The sequence below is a fragment of the Rhinoraja longicauda genome, chromosome 7, assembly GCF_053455715.1.
Source record: "Rhinoraja longicauda isolate Sanriku21f chromosome 7, sRhiLon1.1, whole genome shotgun sequence".
In the NCBI taxonomy this organism is placed as follows: domain Eukaryota; kingdom Metazoa; phylum Chordata; class Chondrichthyes; order Rajiformes; family Arhynchobatidae; genus Rhinoraja; species Rhinoraja longicauda.
In genome coordinates, this window is record NC_135959.1 from 7,559,398 (window position 1) to 7,585,419 (window position 26,022).

At 47.1% G+C, this 26,022-nt stretch overlaps 1 protein-coding gene across 1 annotated transcript in view; it reads left to right on the top strand.

Moving 5' to 3' along the window:
- LOC144595421 (uncharacterized) overlaps positions 1-25,467 on the top strand; it is a 54,375-nt gene extending 28,908 nt beyond the window's left edge. Inside the window, exons 2-11 of the mRNA XM_078402924.1 lie at positions 3,224-3,344; positions 5,580-5,636; positions 8,060-8,119; positions 9,584-9,643; positions 11,130-11,189; positions 14,885-14,941; positions 15,510-15,584; positions 17,624-17,725; positions 18,047-18,100; positions 21,180-25,467. Of these exons, the coding sequence (XP_078259050.1) occupies positions 3,224-3,344; positions 5,580-5,636; positions 8,060-8,119; positions 9,584-9,643; positions 11,130-11,189; positions 14,885-14,941; positions 15,510-15,584; positions 17,624-17,725; positions 18,047-18,087 (633 nt within the window). The 3' untranslated portion in view covers positions 18,088-18,100; positions 21,180-25,467. The remainder of the gene's footprint in view (positions 1-3,223; positions 3,345-5,579; positions 5,637-8,059; positions 8,120-9,583; positions 9,644-11,129; positions 11,190-14,884; positions 14,942-15,509; positions 15,585-17,623; positions 17,726-18,046; positions 18,101-21,179) is intronic.
- Positions 25,468-26,022: the final 555 nt, after the last annotated feature.

Genomic DNA, 26,022 nt, shown 5'->3' on the forward strand with positions numbered 1-26,022 from the left:
CACCTGCACCCTCCGCTCTGCTGCTGCCAATCTCCTATCCCCCCACATCCGGACCAAACTCAGATCCTGGGGGGACAGGGCTTTCTCCATCGCTGCTCCCACCCTATGGAACTCACTACCCCAAACCGTTAGAGACTCCTCCACACTCACCACATTCAAAACATCACTGAAGTCTCACCTGTTCAGTACTGCCTTCAACCACTGAAGGTCACCTCACCTTCTGTCTCCTTTCTCTGTTCGTTTACTTATTTACTTATTTATCTATTTATTCATTTCCCTATGTTCTCTAAATCTCTGTAAAGCGTCTTTGAGTTTATGAAAAGAGCTATATAAATAAAATGCATTATTATTATTATTATTAAATGTATTTGTGTCGGTTCAGGTGCTGAAGGTGCTTCTTGGAACCTTGTTACACAACTCAGGCCTCTTGTATGTTTAGTTTAGTTTAGAGATACTGCGTGGGAACAGGCCATTCGGCCCACCGAATTGTTCAAACTGAGACCGAGGAAGTATCTCGACCCGAAACGTCACCCATTCCTTCTCTCCAGAGAGGGTGCTATCTCTCTCCACCATCAGCCCGCTGAAAGAAAGAAAAACTGGCACCTCATCTTCTGACTTCCCCTTTTCTGAAGTTATCGATTTGCCCCCCACATCCTCCACACTCACAGCTGCTTGACGACTGGACCAGTAAGAACAAACAAGCTTGACAATAGACAATAGACAATAGGTGCAGGAGTAGGCCATTCGGCCCTTCGAGCCAGCACCGCCATTCAATGTAATCATGGCTGATCATTCTCAATCAGTACCCCGTTCCTGCCTTCTCCCCATACCCCCTGACTCCGCTATCCTTAAGAGCTCTATCTAGCTCTCTTTCGAAAGCATCCAGAGAATTGGCCTCCACTGCCTTCTGAGGCAGAGAATTCCACAGATACACAACTCTCTGACTGAAAAAGTTTTTCCTCATCTCAGTTCTATATTGCCTACCCCTTATTCTTAAACTGTGGCCCCTTGACGACTAGACCAGTAAGATAAGACTGTCCAGCTGCATCCTACAGTCTTAGAGTTACAGTATGGAAACAGGCCCTTTGACCCACCTTGCCTATGCCGACCAAAGAGTCCCATTTTACACTAGCGTTTGGTCCATATCCTTCTAAACCTTTATAGTATCATACCGCTGTGTAGAGCAACTGCCTTACAGCGCCAGAGACCCAGGTTCGACCCTGACTACGGGTGCTGTCTGTACGGAGTTTGTACATTCTCCCCGTGACCTGCGTGCGTTATCTCCGAGATCTCCGGTTTCCTCCCACACTCCAAAGACGTGCAGGTTTGTTGGTCAATTGGCTTGGTACAAATGTAAAATTGTCCCTAGCGTGCGTAGGATAGTGTTAAAGCGCGGCGATTGCTGGTCGGTGTGGACTCGATGGGCCGAAGGGCCTGTTTCTCTAAAGAGCTGTATCTCTAAACTAAATATCCATTTGCCTGTACAAATGTTTTTTAAATGCTGTTATAATTTCTGCCCCAACCACTTCTTCAGGCAGCTTGTTCCATGTTGAAAGACTGGAGCGACCAGCCTTGTATACATTGGAATTTAGAAGGATGAGAGGAGATCTTATCGAAACGTATAAGATTATTAAGGGGTTGGACACGTTAGAGGCAGGAAACATGTTCCCAATGTTGGGGGAGTCCAGATACAAGGGGCCACAGTTTAAGAATAAGGGGTAGGCCATTTAGAACTGAGATGAGGAAAATCTTTTTCAGTCAGAGAGTTGTGAATCTGTGGAATTCTCTGCCTCAGAAGGCAGTGGAGGCCAATTCTCTGAATGCATTCAAGAGAGAGCTAGATAGAGCTCTTAAGGATAGCGGAGTTAGGGGGTATGGGGAGAAGGCAGGAACGGGGTACTGATTGAGAATGATCAGCCATGATCACATTGAATGGCGGTGCTGGCTCGAAGGGCCAAATGGCCTACTCCTGCACCTATTGTCTATTGTCATATGCCCACTACCCTCAGTGTGGAAAAAGTTGCCCCTCAAATTCCTATCAAATCTTTCACCTCTCACTTAAACCTGTGTCCCCTAATTGCTAATCTTACCGTGGGAGGGTTGTCTACCAAGGGAGTCTTGAAAGGTCTGTTTTATATTTCTTGCTTTTAGAAGAATGAGGGTTGACCTTATTCAAACGTACAAGAGGGGGACTCGAGAAACTACAGCTATTGGATTCTCGAACAATGTACAAAGTGCTGAAGGAACTCAGCAGGTCAGGCAGCATCTGGGGAGGAAATGCATAGGAAATGTTTTCTATCTGGACCCTTTTGTGAAATAAATACCTTCGATTTGTACCAGCATCTGCAGTTATTTTCTTACACCCATTCATTGTTCTTTATCTCTACATCATTGTCTATAACACTCGTTACCCTTTCCCTTGACTAGCCTGAAGAAGGGTCTCGACCCGTTCCTTCTCTCCTGAGATGCTGCCTGTCCCGCTGAGTTACTCCAACTTTTTGTGTCTGTCTTCGGTTTAAACCAGCATCTGCAGTTCCTTTCTACACAACAAGTTCAATTGTTCATCGAAGACAAGTCCTAATGAGAATCAGGCCTGACAATGGAGGAGGCCTAGTGTCAGGCCTAGTTGGGAATGAGAAGAAGAGGTAAAATGTTTGACAACTGGGAGATCGTGTAGGCCAAGGTGGGCTGGGTATACATTTAAGAAGCTTAAAACGGCAGAGTCATGGGACAGAGTCCTTCGCAGGCACGGTGGCGCAGCGGTAGAAATGCCGCCTTACAACGCTAGAGTCCCGGGTTCAATCCCGACTACGGGTGCCGTCCGTACAGAGTTTGTACGTTCTCCCTGTGACCACGTGCGTTTTTCTCCAGGTGCTCCGGTTTCCTCCCACACTCCAAAGACGTGCAGGTTTGTAGGGTTAATTGGCTTGTAAAAAATTGTGAATAGCGTGTAGGATAGTGCTAGTGTACGGGGTGATCAATGGTTACTTAGAAAACAGGTGCAGGAGGAGGCCATTTGGCCCTTCAAGCCAGCATGGCACAGACTCGGTGGGATGAAGGGCGTGTTTTTGTTCCGTATCTCTAAAGTCTAAAGACAATTGTTGGTACTATTTTGAGATTGGTCATGCATAACTGGAACTGATCCGACCTGAGATCACAACAAAATTGGCAGACATTAAATTCCTACACCAAAAATGGAGACTTCATGTTCGTCTCTTGGCAGCTAAATGTTGTGCCAGAAGGTTTCATGGAACTAACTGGAGTAATTATAAGCCTTTCTTTTCCAGGGGCTGATGACTTTGATCTTAGTGACGCACTTGATGATGATCCCAATGTGCCAACAGGTGTGTATTATTCTTTCTTAAGTTCAAAAGTTCACGGAGCAGAATAGGGCCATTCGGCCCATCAAGTCTACTCCGCCATTCAATCATGGCTGATCTATCTTTCCCTCTCAACCCCATTCTCCTGCCTTCTCCCCATAACCCCCGACACCCGTACTGTGCAAGAATGGAGACTTCATGTTCGTCTCTTGGCAGCTAAATATTGTGAAAGAAGGTTTCATGGAACCAACCGGAGTAATTATAAGCCTTTTTGTTTTCCAGGGGCTGATGACTTTGATCTTAGTGACGCATTTGATGATGATCCCAATGTGCCAACAGGTGACCAGAGTTCCTAGGGTGACGGAGGAACTATAGGAAATCCACATTAGGCAGGAAATGGTGTTGGGCAGACAGATGGGACTGAAGGCTGATAAATCCCCAGGGCCTGATGGTCTGCATCCCAGGGTACTTAAGGAGGTGGCTCTAGAAATTGTGGACGCATTGGTGATCATTTTCCAATGTTCTATAGATTAAGGATCAGTTCCTATGGATTGGAGGGTAGCTAATGTTGTCCCACGTTTTAAGAAAGGAGGGAGAGAGAAAACGGGAAATTATAGACCAGTTAGTCTGACATCAGTGGTGGGGAAGATGCTGGAGTCAATCATAAAAGATGAAATTGCGGAGCATTTGGATAGCAGTAACAGGATCGTTCCGAGTCAGCATAGATTTACGAAGGGGAAATCATGCTTGACTAATCTTCTGGAATTTTTTGAGGATGTAACTAGGAAAATTGACAGGGGAGAGCCGGTGGATGTGGTGTACCTCGACTTTCAGAAAGCCTTCGACAAGGTCCCACATAGGAGATTAGTGGGCAAAATTAGAGCACATGGTATTGGAGGTAGGGTACTGACATGGATAGAAAATTGGTTGACAGACAGAAAGCAAAGAGTGGGGATAAATGGTCCCTTTCAGAATGGCCGGCAGTGACTAGTGGGGTACCGCAAGGCTCGGTGCTGGGACCGCAGCTATTTACAATACACATTAATGACTTGGATGAAGGGATTAAAAGTAGCATTAGCAAATTTGCAGATGATACAAAGCTGGGTGGTAGTGTGAACTGTGAGGAAGATGCTATGAGGTTGCAGGGTGACTTGGACAGGTTGTGTGAGTGGGCGGATGCATGGCAGATGTAGTTTAATGTGGATAAGTATGAGGTTATCCACTTTGGTGGTACGAATAGGAAGGCAGATTATTATCTGAATGGTGTCAAGTTAGGAATAGAGGACGTACAACGAGATCTGGGTGTCTTAGTGCATCAGTCACTGAAAGGAAGCATGCAGGTACAGCAGGCAGTGAAGAAAGCCAATGGAATGTTGACCTTCATAATAAGAGGAGTTGAGTATAGGAGCAAAGAGGTCCTTCTGCAGTTGTACAGGGCCCTAGTGAGACCGCACCTGGAGTACCGTTTGCAGTTTTGGTCTCCAAATTTGAGGAAGGATATTCTTGCTATTGAGGGCGTGCAGCATAGGTTTACTAGGTTAATTCCCGGAATGGCGTGACATTCGAATGTTGAAAGACTGGAGCGTCTAGGCTTGTCTACACTGGAATTTAGAAGGATGAGAGGGGATCTTATCGAAACATATAAGATTATTAAGGGGTTGGACACGTTAGAGGCAGAAAACATGTTCCCAATGTTGGGGGAGTCCAGAACAAGGGGCCACAGTTTAAGAATAAGGGGTCGGCCATTTAGAACGGAGATGAGGAAAAACTTTTTAGTCAGAGAGTTGTAAATCTGTGGAATTCTCTGCCTCAGAAGGCAGTGGAGGCCAATTCTCTGAATGCATTCAAGAGAGAGCTAGTTAGAGCTCTTAAGGATAGCGGAGTCAGGGGGTATGGGGAGAAGGCAGGAACGGGGTACTGATTGAGAATGATCAGCCATGCTCACATTGATTGGTGGTGCTGGCTTAAAGGGCCGAATGGCCTACTCCTGCACCTATTGTCTATTGTCTATTATTCTTTCTTAAGTTCAAAAGTTCACGGAGCAGAATAGGGCCATTCGGCCCATCAAACCTACTCCACCATTCAATCATGGCTGATCTATCTTTCTCTCTCAACCCCATTCTCCTGCCTTCTCCCCATAACCCCTGACACCCGTACTGATCAAGAATGGAGACTTTATGTTCGTCTCTTGGCAGCTAAATGTTGTGCCAGACGGTTTCATGGAACCAACCGGAGTAATTATAAGCCTTTCTTTTCCAGGGGCTGATGACTTTGATCTTAGTGACGCATTTGATGATGATCCGAATGCGCCAATAGGTGTGTATTATTCTTTCTTAAGTTCAAAAGTTTGCGGAGCAGAATAGGGCCATTCGGCCCATCAAGACTACTCTGCCATTCATTCATGGCTGATCTATCTTTCCCTCTCAACCCCATTCTCCTGCCTTCTCCCCATAACCCCTGACACCCGTACTGATCAAGAACCTGTCAATCGGCACCTTAAAACTATCCACTGACTTGGCTTCCACAGCCGTCTGTGGCATTGAATTCCACAGATTCACCGCCCTCTGACTAAAGAAATTCCTCATCAACTCCTTTCTAAAAGTACGTCCTTTTATTCTGAGGCTGTGCCCTCTGGTCCTAGACTCTCCCACTGGTAGACACATCCTCTCCACATCCACTCTATCCAGGCCTTTCATTCGTCAGTAAGTTTCAATGAGGTCCCCCCCCTCAACCTTCCAAACTCATTTGAATAGTCTCGTTTCACAATAGTAATCTCCTGAGAGGAAGGAAATCAATGCAAAATTCACCCAAAATGTCACCTGTTCCCTTTCTCCAGAGTTGCTGCCTGACCCCGCTGAGTTACCCCAGCATTCTGTGTCTATCTTCGGTGTAAACCAGCATCTGCAATTCCTTTCTGTACCCCCCCCCCCCCCCCCCCCCCCGTCCACCTCAATGGAGACATCTCAGCAATCTTTAACAGTTTAATGGGCGGCACGGTAGCGCAGCGGTAGAGTTGCTGCTTTACAGCGAATGCAGCGCCGGAGACTCAGGTTCGATCCTGACTACGGGTGCTGCACTGTAAGGAGTTTGTACGTTCTCCCCGTGACCTGCGTGGGTTTTCTCCGAGATCTTCGGTTTCCTCCCACACTCCAAAGACGTACAGGTATGTAGGTTAATGGCTGGGTAAATGTAAAAATTGTCCCTAGTGGGTGTAGGATAGTGTTAATGTGCGGGGATCGCTGGGCGGCACGGACTTGGTGGGCCGAAAAGGCCTGTTTCCGGCTGTATATATATGATATGATATGATAGTTGTCAGAGGTTTTGGGGAGAAGGGAGGAGAATGGGGTTAGGAGGGAGAGATAGAATCAGCCACGATTGAATGGCAGAGTAGACTTGATGGGCCGAATGGCCTAATTCTACTCCTTTCACTTAAGAACCTTATGACCTTGAATCGGACTTTATTGGACTTCAATATTATATCTTCCACTAAACGTTGTACCCTCTTTCCTTTATCTCTACATTGTGGACAACTTGATTGTGCCTTTTCCCTGTACCTCGGTGCACTAAACTAAACCTTTCCTCTCCATGTACCTATCCAAATGTCTTTTCAATGTTGTTATAGTGCCTATATCAGCCACCTCCCCTGGCAACTCATTCCGTATCCCGCCCACCCTCTGTGTGGAAAACGTTGCCCCTCAGGCTCCTATTAAATCTTTCCCCTCTCGCCTTGAACCTCGGTTCCTGCTTTTTGATTCCACTACTCTTGGTAAAAGACCGTGTGCATTTACCGGTGGTATCGCAAAATGCTGGAGCAACTCAGCGGGTCAGGCAGCATCTCAGGATAGAAGGAATGGGTGACGTTTCGGGTCGAGACCCTTCTTCAGGCTGATGTCAGGGGAGGGGGCGGGACAAAGAACGGATGTAGTCGGAGACAGAGAGACTAGTGGGAGAACTGGGAAGGGGGAGGGGAAAGAGAGGGACAGATGAACCATCTGAAGTTAGAGAATGGTTAGAGAAATCAATGTTCATACCGCTGTGTGTGTGTGTGTGTGTGTGTGTGTGTGTGTGTGTGTGTGTGTATATGTGTGTGAAAATGTGAGTGTGTGTGTATGTGTGTGTATATATGAGTGTGTGTGTGTGTATATGTGTGTGTATATGTATATGTACGTGTGTGTATATAGAAACATAGAAACATAAAAAATAGGTGCAGGAGGAGGCAATTTGGCCTCATCGAGCCAGCACCGCCATTCATTGTGATCATGGCTGATCATTTGCAATCAGTAACCCGTGCCTGCCTTCTCCCCATATCCATTGATTCCACTAGCCCCTAGAGCTCTATCTAACTATTGGAAAATATTGGTATATATTGGGATACAAAATCAATGTTCATTTGTACGAGCACCTACACTGTGGGGTGTAGGCTATCCAAGCGAAATACGAGGTGCTGTTCCTCCAATTTGTGCTGGGCCTCACTATGGCAACGGAGGAGGCCCAGGATGCAAAGGTCAGTCTGGGAGTGGGAGGAGGAGTTGAAGTGCTGAGCCGCCGGGAGATCAGTTCCCCTCATGGTTTTATACACAAGCTCGCTCTTTGGGTTTACGACTTGGTTAAGCCACAATCTCCAGAACTGGCCAGCAGTTGTTGCATCGAGACTACCTTAAATTGGGAACCAAATTTGGCCCTGGAGCCACTGAAGGTGTCTACGCTTAAGTGGGTGATGGTCACCATTTCTCTTTCAGATGATAATGATGGATTTGATCTTAACGACGCTCTACAAGATGACACCACCCAACCTCGAGGTACGTGTTGGTGAGGAATGTCTTTATACGGGTCCACCTTTGATTTTCCAGCATCCTTGGTTCCAGAACCTTCCCGTATTATCCGTTTTGCCTTACCAATGGAGGTCATGGTCTTGTGGGGGTGGGGGTGGGGGGGGAGCCGAGATACCGGCCCCCAAAGTCGACCGCGGAAGTCGTCTATGGGAACGCATCTGCCGTCTACACTGCCTGCCATTCTGAAAAGGACCCGTTTATTCCTACTCTTTGTTTCCTGTCTGCCAACCAATTCTCTATCCATGTCAATGCCCTACCCCCCCCCAATACCATGTGCTTTAATTTTGCACACTAACCTCCTGTGTGGGACCTTATCAAAGTACTTTCTGAAAGTCTAGAGGCACTACATCCACTGGCTCTCCTTCATCCATTTTACTTGTCACATCCTCAAAACATTCCAGAAGTTCAGTCAGGCGCGATTTCCCCTTCATAAATCCATGCTGACTTGGACCAATCCTGTTACTGCAAGAAAATAACTGCAGATGCTGGTACAAATCGAAGGTATTTATTCACAAAATGCTGGAGTAACTCAGCAGGTCAGGCAGCATCTCAGGAGAGAAGGAATGGGCGACGTTTGTATATGCACATACTTGGCCAATAAACTTATTCATTCATTCATTCATATATATATATATATATATATATATATATATATATATATATATATATATGTGTGTGTGTATACATATATATACATGTGGGTGTATATATATGTATGTGTGTGTGTGTGTGTGTGTGTACATATGTGTGTGTATATGTGTGTGTGTGTATGTGTGTGTGTATATGTGTGTGAAAATGTGAGTGTGTGTGTATATATGAGTGTGTGTGTGTGTGTATATGTGTGTGTATATGTATATGTGTGTGTGTATATAGAAACATAGAAACATAGAAAATAGGTGCAGGAGGAGGCCATTTGGCCTCATCGACTCAGCACCGCCATTCATTGTGATCGTGGCTGATCATTTGCAATCAGTAACCCGTGCCTGCCTTCCCCCCATATCCATTGATTCCACTAGCCCCTAGAGCTCTATCTAACTATTGGAAAATATTGGTATATATTGGGATACAAAATCAATGTTCATTTGTACCAGCACCTACACTGTGGGGTGTAGGCTATCCAAGCGAAATATGAGGTGCTGTTCCTCCAATTTGCGCTGGGCCTCACTATGGCAACGGAGGAGGCCCAGGACGGAAAGGTCAGTCTGGGAGTGGGAGGGGGAGTTGAAGTGCTGAGCCGCCGGGAGATCAGTTCCCCTCATGGTTTTATACACAAGCTCGCTCTTTGGGTTTACGACTTGGTTAAGCCACAATCTCCAGAACTGGCCAGCAGTTGTTGCATCGAGACTACCTTAAATTGGGAACCAAATTTGGCCCTGGAGCCACTGAAGGTGTCTACGCTTAAGTGGGTGATGGTCACCATTTCTCTTTCAGATGATAATGATGGATTTGATCTTAACGACGCTCTACAAGATGACACCACCCAACCTCGAGGTACGTGCTGGTGAGGAATGTCTTTATACGGGTCCACCTTTGATTTTCCAGCATCCTTGGTTCCAGAACCTTCCCGAATTATCCGTTTTGCCTTACCAATGGAGGTCATGGTCTTGTGGGGGTGGGGGTGGGGGGGGAGCCGAGATACCGGCCCCCAAAGTCGACCGCGGAAGTCGTCTATGGGAACGCATCTGCCGTCTCCACTGCCTGCCATTCTGAAAAGGACCCGTTTATTCCTACTCTTTGTTTCCTGTCTGCCAACCAATTCTCTATCCATGTCAATGCCCTACCCCCCCCCAATACCATGTGCTTTAATTTTGCACACTAACCTCCTGTGTGGGACCTTATCAAAGTACTTTCTGAAAGTCTAGAGGCACTACATCCACTGGCTCTCCTTCATCCATTTTACTTGTCACATCCTCAAAACATTCCAGAAGTTCAGTCAGGCGCGATTTCCCCTTCATAAATCCATGCTGACTTGGACCAATCCTGTTACTGCAAGAAAATAACTGCAGATGCTGGTACAAATCGAAGGTATTTATTCACAAAATGCTGGAGTAACTCAGCAGGTCAGGCAGCATCTCAGGAGAGAAGGAATGGGCGACGTTTGTATATGCACATACTTGGCCAATAAACGTATTCATTCATTCATTATATATATATATATATATATATATATATATATATGTGTGTGTGTATGTGTGTGTGTATACATATATACATGTGGGTGTATATATATATATATGTGTGTGTGTGTGTACATATGTGTGTGTGTGTGTGTATGTATGTGTGTGTTTCTGTGTGTGTGTGTATGTGTGTGTGTATATGTGTGTGAAAATGTGAGTGTGTGTGTATATATGAGTGTGTGTGTGTGTGTGTGTGTGTGTGTGTATATGTGTGTGTATATGTATATGTGTGTGTGTATATAGAAACATAGAAACATAGAAAATAGGTGCAGGAGGAGGCCATTTGGCCTCATCGACTCAGCACCGCCATTCATTGTGATCGTGGCTGATCATTTGCAATCAGTAACCCGTGCCTGCCTTCCCCCCATATCCATTGATTCCACTAGCCCCTAGAGCTCTATCTAACTATTGGAAAATATTGGTATATATTGGGATACAAAATCAATGTTCATTTGTACCAGCACCTACACTGTGGGGTGTAGGCTATCCAAGCGAAATATGAGGTGCTGTTCCTCCAATTTGCGCTGGGCCTCACTATGGCAACGGAGGAGGCCCAGGACGGAAAGGTCAGTCTGGGAGTGGGAGGGGGAGTTGAAGTGCTGAGCCGCCGGGAGATCAGTTCCCCTCATGGTTTTATACACAAGCTCGCTCTTTGGGTTTACGACTTGGTTAAGCCACAATCTCCAGGACTGGCCAGCAGTTGTTGCATCGAGACTACCTTAAATTGGGAACCAAATTGGCCCTGAAGTCACTGAAGGTGTCTACGCTTAAGTGGGTGATGGTCACCATTTCTCTTTCAGATGATAATGTTGGATTTGATCTTAACGACGCTCTACAAGATGACACCACCCAACCTCGAGGTACGTGTTGATGAGGAATGTCTTTATACGGGCCCACCTTTGATTTTCCAGCATCCTTGGTTCCAGAACCTTCCCGAATTATCCGTTTTGCCTTACCAATGGAGGTCACGTTATTGTGGGGGGGGGGGGGGGGGGAGGCCGCAATACCGGCCCCCAAAGTCGACCGCGGAAGTCGTCTATGGGAACGCATCTGCCGTCTACACTGCCTGCCATTCTGAAAAGGACCCGTTTATTCCTACTCTTTGTTTCCTGTCTGCCAACCAATTCTCTATCCATTTCAATACCCTACCCCCCCAATACCATGCGCTCTAATTTTGCACACTAACCTCCTGTGTGGGACCTTATCAAAGTACTTTCTGAAAGTCCAGAGGCACTACATCCACTGGCTCTCCTTCATCCATTTTACTTGTCACATCCTCAAAAAGATTAGTCAAGCGCGATTTCCCCTTCATAAATCCATGCTGACTTGGACCAATCCTGTTACTGCAAGAAAATAACTGCAGATGCTGGTACAAATCGAAGGTATTTATTCGCAAAATGCTGGAGTAACTCAGCAGGTCAGGCAGCATCTCAGGAGAGAAGGAATGGGCGACGTTTCGGGTCGAGACCCTCCTTCTGTTTTGCCGCGCAGACCTGTCCGCCGCTCAGACGGGCAGTGTCTTCCGTCCCAACGGCTTCCAAGAGGGTGAACCTGTTTTCAAGAGGTACAACTCCCCAGGGTCTCCTGCACTCCAAGCTTCCCTCCCATCCTCACCGTCACCCACCTTCTCTCTTCCGGTACCTTCGGTGTAACGATCTCGCCGTGGGTCCTGTCCAGGAAACTCTCGTTTTCCCGGACGATCCGGGAGGACATCCAGTTGCCTCTCCAGTTCCCTAACACGGTCTTTCAGGAGCTGAACCTGGACACACTGTCCACAGTTGTAGCAGCCAGAAGCACCAGCGGAGTCCCTGACCTTCCACATCCTGCAAGCATCACACTGAATCAGCTTGCCTGTCATTTCTTCACTTCACTGCGTCTCACCCTCTCCAACTTTTGGCGTAGTGTCCTTTAGATTTAGATTTGGATTTAGAGATACAGCGTGGAAACAGGCCCTTCGGCCCATCGAGTCCGCGCCGCCCACCGATCCTACACTATCCTACACACACTAGGGACAATTTTTACATTTACCCAGTCAATTAACCTACAAACCTGTAAGTCTTTGGAGTGTGGGAGGAAACCGAAGATCTCGGAGAAAACCCACGCAGGTCACGGGGAGAACGTACAAACTCCGTACAGACAGCACCCGTAATCAGGATCGAACCTGAGTCTCCGGCGCTGCATTCGCTGTAAGGCAGCAACTCTACCGCTGCGCCACCGTGCCGCCCAAAGACTCTCGAGCCAAAGACTCTCACTTTTCTCACAAGGCATTCGAGCCAAAGACTCGCACTTTTCTCACAAGGCACTTCCCTTGACAAGGCCGCTCCCCAACAGGGCGCTCCCCGAGAGCAAACCTTCCTTATATTAGTTGATAAATTGACTAATTCACTCTTTAGCTAACTTACCGATTTGCTAATTAAATTCTTCAGCCAATGCCCACACTCACTCCTTCACCTGCCGCTCCTCTGCCGACCTTTCTACATGTCACCTATCCATGTTACCTAGTGATGCTGCCTGTCCCACTGAGTTACTCCAGCACTTTGTGTCCTTCTGTGTAAACCAGTGTCGGCAAGTCCTTGTTTCTACGAGTACATTCTCATCTTTGTGGTTGGTAAACTGATCCCTTTTACTAATTTGGGAACAGGGAAGTGAAAGCACCGTGCAGTTTAAATATGTAGGAAGTGTCGTGGTTACCGGTGTTCAAAATGAAGCAGATGGCACGGAGAATTCTTCAAGAAGTTAAAAGCCTTTATTTGCAAACAACGGCTGGAACAATCAGGATGTCAACCATCTGACTGACTGCCCACTTAGTACACCGGGCAGTCTATGTTTATAGGATTATTCTATATCTCCTTTGCATTACCTCATACCCACACTCCTTTCTTCAGTCCTTCATTTCTTTGTAGTACCTGTTTGTCCCGCCACCATTAAATCCCATTTAGTAATATATCCTTATCTCAATGCTCACATCCCTTCATATTTCGCCTCCCTTATTTCCCTGCTAGTCCATCCCTCACATCCATCCATCCATCACCCCAAGGCCTATGTTTTTCCTTATCTCTTCTCTTGACACCATTAAATCCTATTCATTGATGAATGTCCGCATCTCTTCGGATTCTGCTACCCTTATCATCAAGGCTAAAGCACGGGTGCAAGCTAAAGCAAAGGAGTGTTATGTTACAGAGACGTGTCAAGGGTAAGGAATGTCTAGAGCGCCTTAATTAGTTACAGAGAGGCGCATAAAAATAATACCGTCACAATGTCTAATGTATAAAATAATATCAAACAATATCATGCATAAAATAATATCGTATTATCTCCCATAGAAGGAACTGCAGGTGCTGGTTTATACTGAAAATAGACGCAAAATGCTGGAGTAACTTAGTGGGACAGGCAGCATCTCTGGATGGATGGGTGACGTTTTGGGGTCAAGACCCTTCTTCAGTCAGGGGAGAGGGAAACTAGAGATGTGGAAGGGCACAATGGGCATGTAAGGTGTGAAAAGGACAGATCAAAGCAGACGACGATCGAGGAAATGTACAAAACGCCACCCATTCCTCTCCAGAGATGCTGCCTATCCTGCTGAGTGACTCCATCTTTGTGTGTCTTTCTTCGGTTTAAACCAGCGTCGGCAGTTCCTTCCTATACAAGTCAAGTCAAGTCAAGTCAAATTTATTTGTCACATACACATACACGATGTGCAGTGAAATGAAAGTGGCAATGCCTGCGGGTTGTGCACAAAAAAGAATTACAGTTACAGCATATAAATAAAGTTAATAAGTTACTATTAGTGTCGACAAAAATTTAGTCTCTGGGGTTATAAAAGTTGACAGTCCTGATGGCCTGTGGGAAGAAGCTCCGTCTCATCCTCTCCGTTTTCGCAGCGTGACAGCGGAGCCGTTTGCCTGATCGTAGCATCTGGAACAGTCCGTTACTGGGGTGGCAGGGGTCCCTCATGATCTTGCTTGCTCTGGATCTGCACCTCCTGATGTATAGGTCCTGCAGGGGGATGAGTGTAGTTCCCATGGTGCGTTCTGCCGAACGCACTACTCTCTGCAGGGCCATCCTGTCCTGGGCAGAGCTGTTCCCAAACCAGACTGTAATGTTGCCGGACAGGATGCTCTCTACAGCCCCAGAGTAGAAGCAATGAAGGATCCTCAGAGACACTCTGAATTTCCTCAGTTGTTTAAGGTGGTAAAGGCGCTGCTTAGCCTTACCCACCAGTGCGGCAATGTGCGTTGGTTTATTGTTGGCTGAGGGAACGTTTAAATCGGTGCCCAAAGTCCTTATGGTGAACCTTTTGTTGATCATCAGCCATGATCACATAGAATGGCAGTGCTGGCTCATAGGGCTGAAAGGCCTACTCCTGCACCTATTTTCTATGTTTCTATGGTTTTGAGATTAGATGCTGCCAATTGCAAGCTTAGCTAACTGATCCAACCCACAGATCACATCCTCCCGATATTAGTTGGATATTAACTTTCAAAAGTAAGTCTCTTCGTAGCTAAATGTTATTGGAGAATGTTTTGGACTAATTTATACACTTTTCCCTTTCCAGACCCTGATGGATTTGATCTTAATGACGCGCTCAATGGCCATTCTGTTAAGAAAACAGGTGCGTGCTGTTTTATCTGAATAACATGGTGACCGCCTTGTGGAAAGTAGATCAATAGTTTGGTGCAGGGGGCGGTAGAGTTGCTGCCTTATGGAGCCAGACACCCAGGATCGATCCTACCCTCGGTTGCTATCTGCGTAGAGTTTGGACGTCTTCCCTGTGACCGCGTGGGTTTCCTCCAGTTGGTCAGATTTCCTCCCACAACCCTAAGACATGTGGGTTAGTAGTAGGGTTGCCAACTGTCCCGTATTAGCCGGGACCTCCCGTATATTGGGCTAAATTGGTTTGTCCCGTATTAGGCCTGGGGGGGCGCTGTAGGCCCGGAGATTGTAGGCCCGAACACTGTTGGCCCGGACACTGTAGGCCCGGGGGCCACTGTAGGCAAGGGCGCTGCCTAACGGAGGTTGCATAACAACCCGCCTCCTGGGCCCGGGCGGCCGCCATTGGTGGAGCGGGAGCACACATGGCCGCTGGCTGGGTGAGGTCATGTGGGGCGCGGGGCAGTGAGTTTTAGTATATAGATGTCTTCATTTATTCCCGTTTTAGCTTCTTCCTTTTAATACTGCAGGTCGTAATTTTGATGACTCTGACCTTCTAGGTGTAGTGAATGGGGACTATAAACCTGAAAAGACAGGCTCGAAAGGTAAACCTTCATAGAGGTACTTTTCTTGTACATCCGAGTGACTTTCTGAGGAACCATGCAGCCTATTAATGCTTTTCTTATACATGTAAGACCACAGGTTGTGAGGGATATGAGCCAAGGTGCGGCACGGTGGCGCAGCGGTAGAGTTGCTGCCTTACAGCGCTGGAGACCCGGGTTCGATCCCGACCAAGGGGTGCTGTCTGTACGGAGTTTGTACGTTCTCCCCGTGACCTACGTGGGTATTCTCAGAGATCTTCTGTTCCCTCCCACACTCCAAAGACGTACAGGTTTGTAGGTTAATTGGCTTGATATAAATGTAAAATTGTCCCTCGTTATGTGTAAGGCAGTGTTAATGTGCGGGGATTGCTGGTCGGCGCGGACTCGGTGGGCCTAAGGATCTGTTTCCATCTCTAAACGAAACTAAATCAGGTCAATGCTGGTCCCCATGAGAGCAAACTCATTAGTCCTCTTCACCCGTCTTATTTCCCATAATCTCTGAAGCAATCTTTCTTTCCGGCATATCCATCAACTGTCCTTTGATCTTTTTTTAAGCATTGACTTACATAAGTATAACTGATGTTGCGGTATACTTAATTCCGCTTATTTCATGAGCAACATCACTGCCTAATTATTAGCCATGAAGTTCTCAAATGAGACCATCTGGATAAATGAAAGATCTGGCCCTGATTAAAACATTGAACGTAGAACAGTACAGCAGAGGAAGAAGCCCTCCATCTCTTTATGTAGGTGACGAACACGAAGCCAAACTAATCTCCTCTGCCTGCATGGGATCCATAGCCGTTCGTTCCCTGCAAATCCACATGTCCATCTAACGGTCTTGTAAGCACCACTTATTGATGAGCCAGATTCCATCTATTTAGATTTTAGAATTAGATTTAGTTTCATTAAGAAGGCAGGTAGAGTTGCTGCCTGACAGCGCCAGAGACCCAGGTTCGATATTGACTGCCGGTGCTGTCTGTACGGAGTTTGTACGTTCTCCCCGTGACCTGGGTGGGTTTTAGACAATAGATAGACAATAGACAATAGGTGCTGGAGGAGGCCATTCGGCCCTTCGAGCCAGCACCACCATTCAATGTGATCATGGCTGATCATTCTCAATCAGTACCCCGTTCCTGCCTTCTCCCCCATACCCCCTGACTCCACTATCCTTAAGAGCTCTGTTTGTCCGGCAAAAACGGATAATTCAGAAAGACTCTGAATCCAAGGGTGCCGGAAAATCAATGCACTTTAGACATCGACGAGAAGTGTTGATTGTACTTTGATTTTTTTTTCTATCAGTTACGCATTTAGAACCACACTTAGCTTCTATCGTGTTTTTATTACTATTAATGTTTGTACATCATATTTTGTTTTTGCGTTTCTTAAGATAGTTTCATACCAATTTAAAATCGGACTGCCTTTAATCGGACTTTACTGGACTTATCTTGCGCTAAACATTATCCCCTTTATCATTAGGGTTGCCAACTGTCCCGTATTAGCCGGGACATCCCGTATATTGGGCTAAATTGGTTTCTCCCTTACGGGACCGCCCTTGACCCGTATTAGGCCCAGGGGGCGCTGTAGGCCCGGACATTGTAGGCCCAGGGGCCACTGTAGACCCGAACAGCGTAGGCCTGGGGGCCACTGTAGACCCGGACAGCGTAGGCCTGGGGGCCACTGTAGGCCCGGATAGTGCTGGTCCGGAAGCCCGGGCACCGCCTAATGGAGGTTGCCTAGCAACCCGTCTCCCAGCCCTGGCGGCCGCCATTGGTGGAGCGGGAGCACGTGGCCGCTGACTGGGTGAGGTTACGTGGGGCGCGGGGCGGTGACGTCACCTGTTGTCCCTTATTTGGGAGTGAGGAAGTTGGCAACCCTATTTCTCATATATCTGTACACGGCCTGATTGTCATCACGTGTTGTCTTTTCGCTGACTAGTTAGCTTTTCACTGTACCTCGGTACACGTGACAATAATAAACTAAACTAAACTAAAATATATAATTGGTAAAAGGCAAGCTGGCTTGTTTTAAAACCCTTCCAGGTCAGGACCCTCCTGCAGCGACTGACCTGATCAGCGACTTTCTGATGACCCTAATAGGAGACACATCGGAGAATTTTAAGAAGATTTGCTTCAGTATTATGGGTGAGGCTGTTTATGGAGATCTACCTGCTGGCTGGAGACGGGGGGGGGGTCTGGGGGAGACTTGGGGGGGGGTACAGGGGGGAGACTGGGGTGGCACGGTGGCGCAGCGATAGAATTGCTGGGTGAGGCCAGAGACCCAGGTCTGAACCTGACTACGTGTGTTGTCTGTACTGAGTTTTTACGTCTCCTATCCATGTCCTCCAGAGATGCTGCCTGATCCTCTGAGTTACTCCAGCTCATTGTGCCTTTTCTTGCGGTAAACCAGCGTCTTGTGTCTACCATCTTGCTTTACTTATCATACGTTTCTATTTGTATTATTAGAAATGTTGAACGACCTGTATAACACGCCACAAGAGCAGTGAGGAGAGACTCAGGGTATGTACAGTATTATTGCTTTCCTCTGTCACGGACTATCTGATTGGAATAAATAATGAGAGGGATATTATTGTCACGTTCTCCCTGCGACCAAGGTGGCACGGTGGCGCAGCGGTAGAGTTGCTGCCTTACAGCGCCGGAGAACCTGGTTCGATCCCGACTACGGGTGCTGTCTGTACGGAGATTGTATATTCTCCCCGTGATAAGCGTGGGTTTCCTCCGGGTGCTCCGGTTTCCTCCCACACTCCAAATGCGTACAGCTTTGTAGGTTAATTGCCTTCGATAACATTGTAAAATCATCCCTCGTGTGTAGGATAGAGCCAATGTGCGGGCTGATTGCTGTTCGGCGTGGACTCAGTGGGCCGAAGGGCCTGTTTCAGCCCTGTATCTCTAAAACTAAGAATTAAATATGGGTTTTGCTTTGGGTGTCTGATTTCCCTCACCCCCCCACCCCCCCCCCCCCGCATGTATGATGCATCTTGAATGAACATAGTTGGTTATGCCCTGATGAAACCCGGCACGGTGGAGCAGCGGTAGAGTTGCTGCCTTTCATCGCCAGAGACCCGGGTTCGATCCCGACTACGGGTGCTGTCTGTACGGAGTTTATAGACAATAGACAATAGACAACAGGTGCAGGAGGAGGCCATTCGGCCCTTCGAGCTGGCACCGCCATTCAATGTGATCATGGCTGATCATTCTCAATCAGTACCCCGTTCCTGCCTTCTCCCCATACCCCCTGACTCCGGGGGTTTGTACGTTCTGCCCGTGACCTGCGTGGGATTTTCTCCTCCCAAACTCCACAAGTTGGTTATGCATTGATGAAAGGCTGATGAAATGTACTTGACACATGGGTTGGTGCGTTTGTAAGAGGTGGGCGGGTGAGGGCGCCAGTTTGGGCAACGGGATGGGTTCAGGACAACCTGTCCGGCCGCCCCTTATCTTTATCGACAGTGCTAGGTCGAGTGGACGCACAGAGTCCCTTGCCCAGAGAAGGGGAATCGAGGACCAGAGTGCTTAAGGGGAAACATATTACGGGAATCTGAGGGGCGATTTTTTAACGCCAAGGGTGGTGGGTGTATGGAACAAGCTGCCGGAGGAGGTCGTTATAAAAGACGAAATTGCTGAGCATTTGGATAGCAGTAACGGGATCATTCCGAGTCAGCATGGATTTACGAAGGGGAAATCATGCTTGACAAATCTACTGGAATTTTTTGAGGATGTAACTAGGAAAATTGACAAGGGAGAGTCAGTGGATGTGGTGTACCTCGACTTTCAGAAAGCCTTCGACAAGGTCCCACATAGGAAATTAGTGGGCAAAATTAGGGCACATGGTATTGGGGGTAGGGTACTGACATGGATAGAAAATTGGTTGACAGACAGAAAGCAAAGAGTGGGGATAAATGGGTCCCTTTCGGAATGGCAGGCAGTGACCAGTGGGGTACCGCAAGGTTCGGTGCTGGGACCCCAGCTATTTACGATATACATTAATGACTTAGACGAAGGGATTAAAAGTACCATTAGCAAATTTGCAGATGATACTAAGTTGGGGGGTAGTGTGACTTGTGAGGAAGATGCAATAAGGCTGCAGGGTGACTTGGACAGGTTGTGTGAGTGGGCGGATACATGGCAGATGCAGTTTAATGTAGATAAGTGTGAGGTTATTCACTTTGGAAGTAAGAATAGAAAGGCAGATTATTATCTGAATGGTGTCAAGTTACGAGGAGGGGGAGTTCAACGAGATCTGGGTGTCCTAGTGCATCAGTCAATGAAAGGAAGCATGCAGGTTCAGCAGGCAGTGAAGAAAGCCAATGGAATGTTGGCCTTCGTAACAAGAGGAGTTGAGTATAGGAGCAAAGAGGTCCTTCTACAGTTGTACCGGGCCCTGGTGAGACCGCACCTGGAGTACTGTGTGCAGTTTTGGTCTCCAAATTTGAGGAAGGATATTCTTGCTATGGAGGGCGTGCAGCGTAGGTTCACTAGGTTAATTCCCGGAATGGCGGGACTGTCGTATGTTGAAAGGCTGGAACGATTGGGCTTGTATACACTGGAATTTAGAAGGATGAGGGGGGATCTTATTGAAACATATAAGATAATTAGGGGATTGGACACATTAGAGGCAGATAACATGTTCCCAATGTTGGGGGAGTCCAGAACAAGGGGCCACAGTTCGAGAATAAGGGGTAGGCCATTTAGAACGGAGATGAGGAAGAACTTTTTCAGTCAGAGGGTGGTGAAGGTGTGGAATTCTCTGCCTCAGAAGGCAGTGGAGGCCAGTTCGTTGGATGCTTTCAAGAGAGAGCTGGATAGAGCTCTTAAGGATAGCGGAGTGAGGGGGTATGGGGAGAAGGCAGGAACGGGGTACTGATTGAGAGTGATCAGCCATGATCGCATTGAATGGCGGTGCTGGCTCGAAGGGCTGAATGGCCTACTCCTGCACCTATTGTCTATTGTCTATTGTCTATTGATGCTGGGACTATCTCAACGTTTAAGAAGCAATTCGACAGGTATAGGGATAGGGCTGGCTTGGAGGGGTATGGGCCAAACGCAGGCAGGTGGGACTAGCGTAGATCATAAGTGATTGAAGTAGAATTAGGCCATTCAGCCCATCAAGTCTACTCCGCCATTCAATCATGGCTGATCTATCTCTCGTTCCTCACCCCATTCTGCTGCCTTCTCCACATAACCTCTGTCACCCGCACTAATCAATAATAGACAATAGGTGCAGGAGGAGGCCATTCGGCCCTTCGAGCCAGCACCGCCATTCAATGTGATCATGGCTGATCATTCACAATCAGTACCCCATTCCTGCCTTCTCCCCATACCCCCTGACTCCGCTATCGTTAAGAGCTCTATCTCTTGAAAGCATCCAGAGAATTGGCCTCCACTGCCTTCTGAGGCAGAGAGTTCCACAGATTTACAACTCTGTGAATGATCACGATGGGACATGTTGGTCGGTGTGGGCAGGTTGGGCTGATGGGGCCTGTTTCCACACTGAGAGACTCGATAACTCGATTGCGATCTGTACTGTTGCCCAGAACTACACAAGTCAAATTAATCTGCTTCTCTCTGTTGTATTCAGAATCCTAGCCTTCATCCATCCCAATCTTCAATCAAAGCACCCCGTTGGAAAGGACAAACTGTTCATCGGAGACAGGATGCACATGGCTGTGGTCTCACGTCAGATGTTTTGGGTTCAGCTTCAGTTTTCCGATATGTTCATTGTAATTCAAATGTGCTTTTGTTTGGCTTTTTATCTTTGTTGGTTTTGCACACCTGGCTTATTTATGGTGGGGTTTATTTTTGTGTATCTTGAGTTATATTTAAAAGGTCGACATGTGGTTTAAGTGCCAGAATTATTGCTTCGATGCACTACTAAATTGAGATTGCACAAGGTACTGTCTTCCATAGACAAGTGTAAATATAGTTGTGTTCTTGGAAATCCTTCGTCAATGTCACATTTGTAGCACAACGAGTGTGATGCATCTTGGTTGAACATAATTGGTTCTGCACTGATGAGTTGGTGATGAAATGTAATTAACACGTGGACTATTTATTCACAAAATGCAGGAGTAACTCAGCAATTCAGGCAGCATCTCAGGAGAGAATCTCCTGAGATGCTGCCTGACCTGCTGAGCTACTCCAGCGTTTTGTGAATAAAAACCTTCGATTTGTACCAGCATCTGCAGTTATTTTCCTACATTAACACGTGGACTGGTGATAAGGTCATTAGGGATAGGAGTGGAATTAGGCCATTCGGCCCATCAAGTCTACTCCGCCATTCAATCATGGCCGATCTATCTCTCCCTCCAAACCCTATCCTGCTGCCTTCTCCCAAGATCAATAATTTGATAGAGTGGATGTGGGTCTATCACCCGCACTAATCAAGAATCTATCTATCCCTGCCTTAAAAATATCCACTGACTTGGCCTCCACAGCCTCCTGTGACAAAGAATTCCACCGATTCACCGCCCTCTGACTAAAGAAATTTCTCCTCATCTCCTTCCTAAATGAACGTCCTTTAATTCTGAGGCTGTGACCTCTGGTCCTCGACTCTCCCACTAGTGGAACCATCCTCTCCACATCCACTCTATCCAAGCCTTTCACTATTCTGTACGTTTTAATGGGGTCCCCCCTCATTCTGCTAAGCTCCAGCGAGCACAGGCCCAGTGCCAACAAACGCCCACCATAGGTTAACCCTCTCATTCCTGGTGGGCTTTCTATGGGCGGCACAATGGCTCCCTTCACATACTTGTGCTAAAAACGTTATTGATCTTGGGCAAATGTCTGGGATGTGGCATTTATATATTTTTCTTAAAAAATATATATTTTTTAACTTGAATGCTTTTTTAAAAAGTGGATGGATTTATATATATATATTTCAGAATGTAGTTACTCGTAAATACCTTTCAACATGCGCTAGATGCGGGAATCCCGATCCCGATGTTGGGGGAGTCCAGAACCAGGGGCCACAGTTTAAGAACAAGGGGTAGGCCATTTAGAACTGAGATGAGGAAAAACCTTTTCACCCAGAGAGTTGTGAATCTGTGGAAGGCAGTGTAAGCCGATTCACTGGATGCATTCAAAAGAGAGTTAGATAGAGCTCTTCGGGGCTAGCGGAATCAAGGGGTATGGGGAGAAGGCAGGAACAGGGTACTGATTGTGGAGGATCAGCCATGATCACATTGAATGGCGGTGCGGCCTCGAAGGGCCGAATGGCCTACTCCTACACCTATTGTCTGTGTATCTATGTATCTATGTGTATACAGGAGTTTACCTGGAACTGGAAGAGGCAGGGACTATTGCAACGTTTAAGTAAAATTTAGATGTGTAGATGTAATGGACAGATTCACAGGGAGATGGGCCAAACACAGGCAGGTGGGGTTAGTGTAGATGGGACATGTTGGTCGGCGTGGGCAAGTTGGGCTGAAGGGCCCGTTTCCACTCTGTATGACTCTTTGACTCTCTATAACAGGTAACCTGGAGTATGAGTTCGAATCTCACCACATCGACTGTGCAAACTCGACTCAGTTGGTGATGTGGAGCTTTTCCAGTGGTACAGTGTTGATGTAGTTAGCCCTACAACACTGCACCAGAGGTCCTGACCTCCAGTGCTGCCTGTGCGGAGTTTGCACAGTCTCTCCTGTGATTGTTTGGGTTTCTGACGGGCACCCCACTTTCTTCCTATGCCCCCCCACCGTACAAGAAAAAAAATATCCTGGTAGATGAATTAGCTCCTGGTTTATTGCCCCTTAGTGCAGGGGAGTGGCAAAGAAATCAACAAGGAGGAGTGAGAGAGGGAACGAGACACAGGGATACAAGGAGATAGGTAGAGGGGGGGATAGAGGGTGATGGGATAACTCTACTGGGGGGCTCACACAGACCTGATGGGCCAAATGGTTATAATAAGTGCTATGAGACACACTTTAGCATGGAAACAGGCCCTTCGGCCCAATTTGTCCATGCTGGTGAAGATTCCCGATCTACGATCTTATCAAAACGTATAAGATTATTAAGGGGTTGGACACGTTAGAGGCGGGAAACATGTTCCCAATGTTGGGGGAGTCCAGAACCAGGGGCCACAGTTCAAGAATAAGGGGTGGGCCATTTAGAACGGAGATGAGGAAAAACGTTTTCAGTCAGAGAGTTGTGAATCTGTGGAATTCTCTGCCTCAGAAGGCAGTGGAGGCCAATTCTCTGGATGCATTCAAGAGAGAGCTAGATAGAGCTCTTAAGGATAGCGGAGTCAGGGGGAGAAGGCAGGAACGGGGTACTGATTGAGAATGATCAGCCATGATCACATTGAATGGTGGTGCTGACTCGAAGGGCCGAATGGCCTCCTCCTGCACTTATTGTCTATTGTCTATTGTCTACGCTCGTCCCATCTGCTCGTGTTTGGCACTTGCCTCTCTAAACCTTCCCTAGTGACAGTGCTTCAGGCACAGTATAGAGATGATAGAGAGGGTCCTTGTGAGAATGAGAGGACGTTCACAAGTTCACAAGTTATAGGAGTAGAATTAGACAATTCGGCCCATCAAGTCCGCCGATCAATCATGGCTGATCTCTGCCTCCGAATCCAATTTTCCTGCCTTCGCCCCATAACCCTTGACACCCGTTCTAATCAAGAATCTCTGCCTTAAAAATATCCACTGACTTGACCTCCACAGCCCTCTGTGGCATTGAGTTCCACAGATTAACTACCCTCTGACTAAAGAAGTCCCTCCTCAACTCCTTTCTTAAAGTGCGCCCTTTAATTCAGAGGCTGTGGCCTCTGGTCCTGGACTCTCCCACCAGTGGAAACACATGGGGATGTGCAGGAAGGAACTGCAGATGCTGGTTGACACTGAAGATAGACACAAAATCAGGGGTTTTGGGGAGAAGGGCAGATCAGACATGATTGAATGGCGGAGTAGACTTGATGGGGCGAATGGCCTCATTCTGCTCCTATCACTTATGAAAATGCTGGAGGAACTCAGCAGGTCAGTTAGCATCTCTGGAGAAAAGGAAAATAAAAGGAATTCTTCAGGTCTGAAGAAGGGTTCCGATTGGTGGCACGGTAGCGCAGCGGTAGAGTTGCTGCTTTACAGCGAATGCAGCGCCGGAGACTCAGGTTCGATCCTGACTACGGGTGCTGCACTGTAAGGAGTTTGTACGTTCTCCCCGTGACCTGCGTGGGTTTTCCCCGAGATCTTCGGTTTCCTCCCACACTCCAAAGACGTACAGGTATGTAGGTTAATTGGCTGGGTAAATGTAAAAATTGTCCCTAGTGGGTGTAGGATAGTGTTAATGTACGGGGATCGCTGGGCGGCACTGACTTGGTGGGGCGAAAAGGCCTGTTTCCGGCTGTATATATATATGATATGACCCGAAACGTCACCTGTTCCTTTTCTCCAGAACTGCTCCCATTGAGTTACTCCAGCATTTGGAGTCTTACCTTTAGAAAGAGAGGAGATTGGTAAGAAATTATGGAATCTGCGTAGTCTTTTCCTTGTACTATTTTAACTAGACCCTTCTAGACCCCATCCAACGTTGAATCGAATAACTTATATTACAAGTACTTCAAATCAGGAGAGTTTTATTGTTGGGTTTGATTGTACGGGCACAATTAAATGTCCTCTGGTGCAGGCAGCTTTGGGTTAGTGAAGTAGTGTTTGCATTGTTTCATGATTTACAGGACAAAAAACTGGTGCGTCGAAGTGGCGGGCATCGATGTTTGAAGGCGTAAGAAGACCGTTCCAATATTTATTTGTGGCCTTTTCTAATGGATGAGAATGGCATCCATCTTAAACTTGGTGGCAGTTGGTATGGGAATGTGGTAGACTGTCTGAAACTAGGACACCGCACATGGACAGCTTCCACCTCTACAAATAAAGCAGTTTTGAATTCTTGGGTTTCTTCGCTGTCAATTGTCTTCCGTTATACGTTGGGCGGCACAGAGGCGCAGCTGGTAGAGCCACTGCTTCGCAGCTCCAGGATCCTGACCTGACTGTGTGGAGTTTGCGCGTTCCCCCTGTGACCGCGTGGGTTTCCTCCAGGTGCTCCGGTTTCCTCCCAAACAGGTACAAAGGCTTTGTGGGATCATCCATCCATCCATCCATCCATCCATCCATCCATCCATCCATCCATCCATCCATCCATCCATCCATCCATCCATCCATCCATCCATCCATCCATCCATCCACCCATCCACCCACCCACCCACCCACCCACCCATCCATCCATCCATCCATCCATCCATCCACCCATCCATCCATCCATCCATCCATCCATCCATCCATCCATCTATCTATCTATCTATCTATCTATCTCTAAAACTCAGATCTTGTATATATATATATAAATATATCCATATGTATCTATATATGTATTTCTGTGATTTTGCCAAAACAGTAAACCATAGCCCCACAATTTTTGTGGAGCCGCCC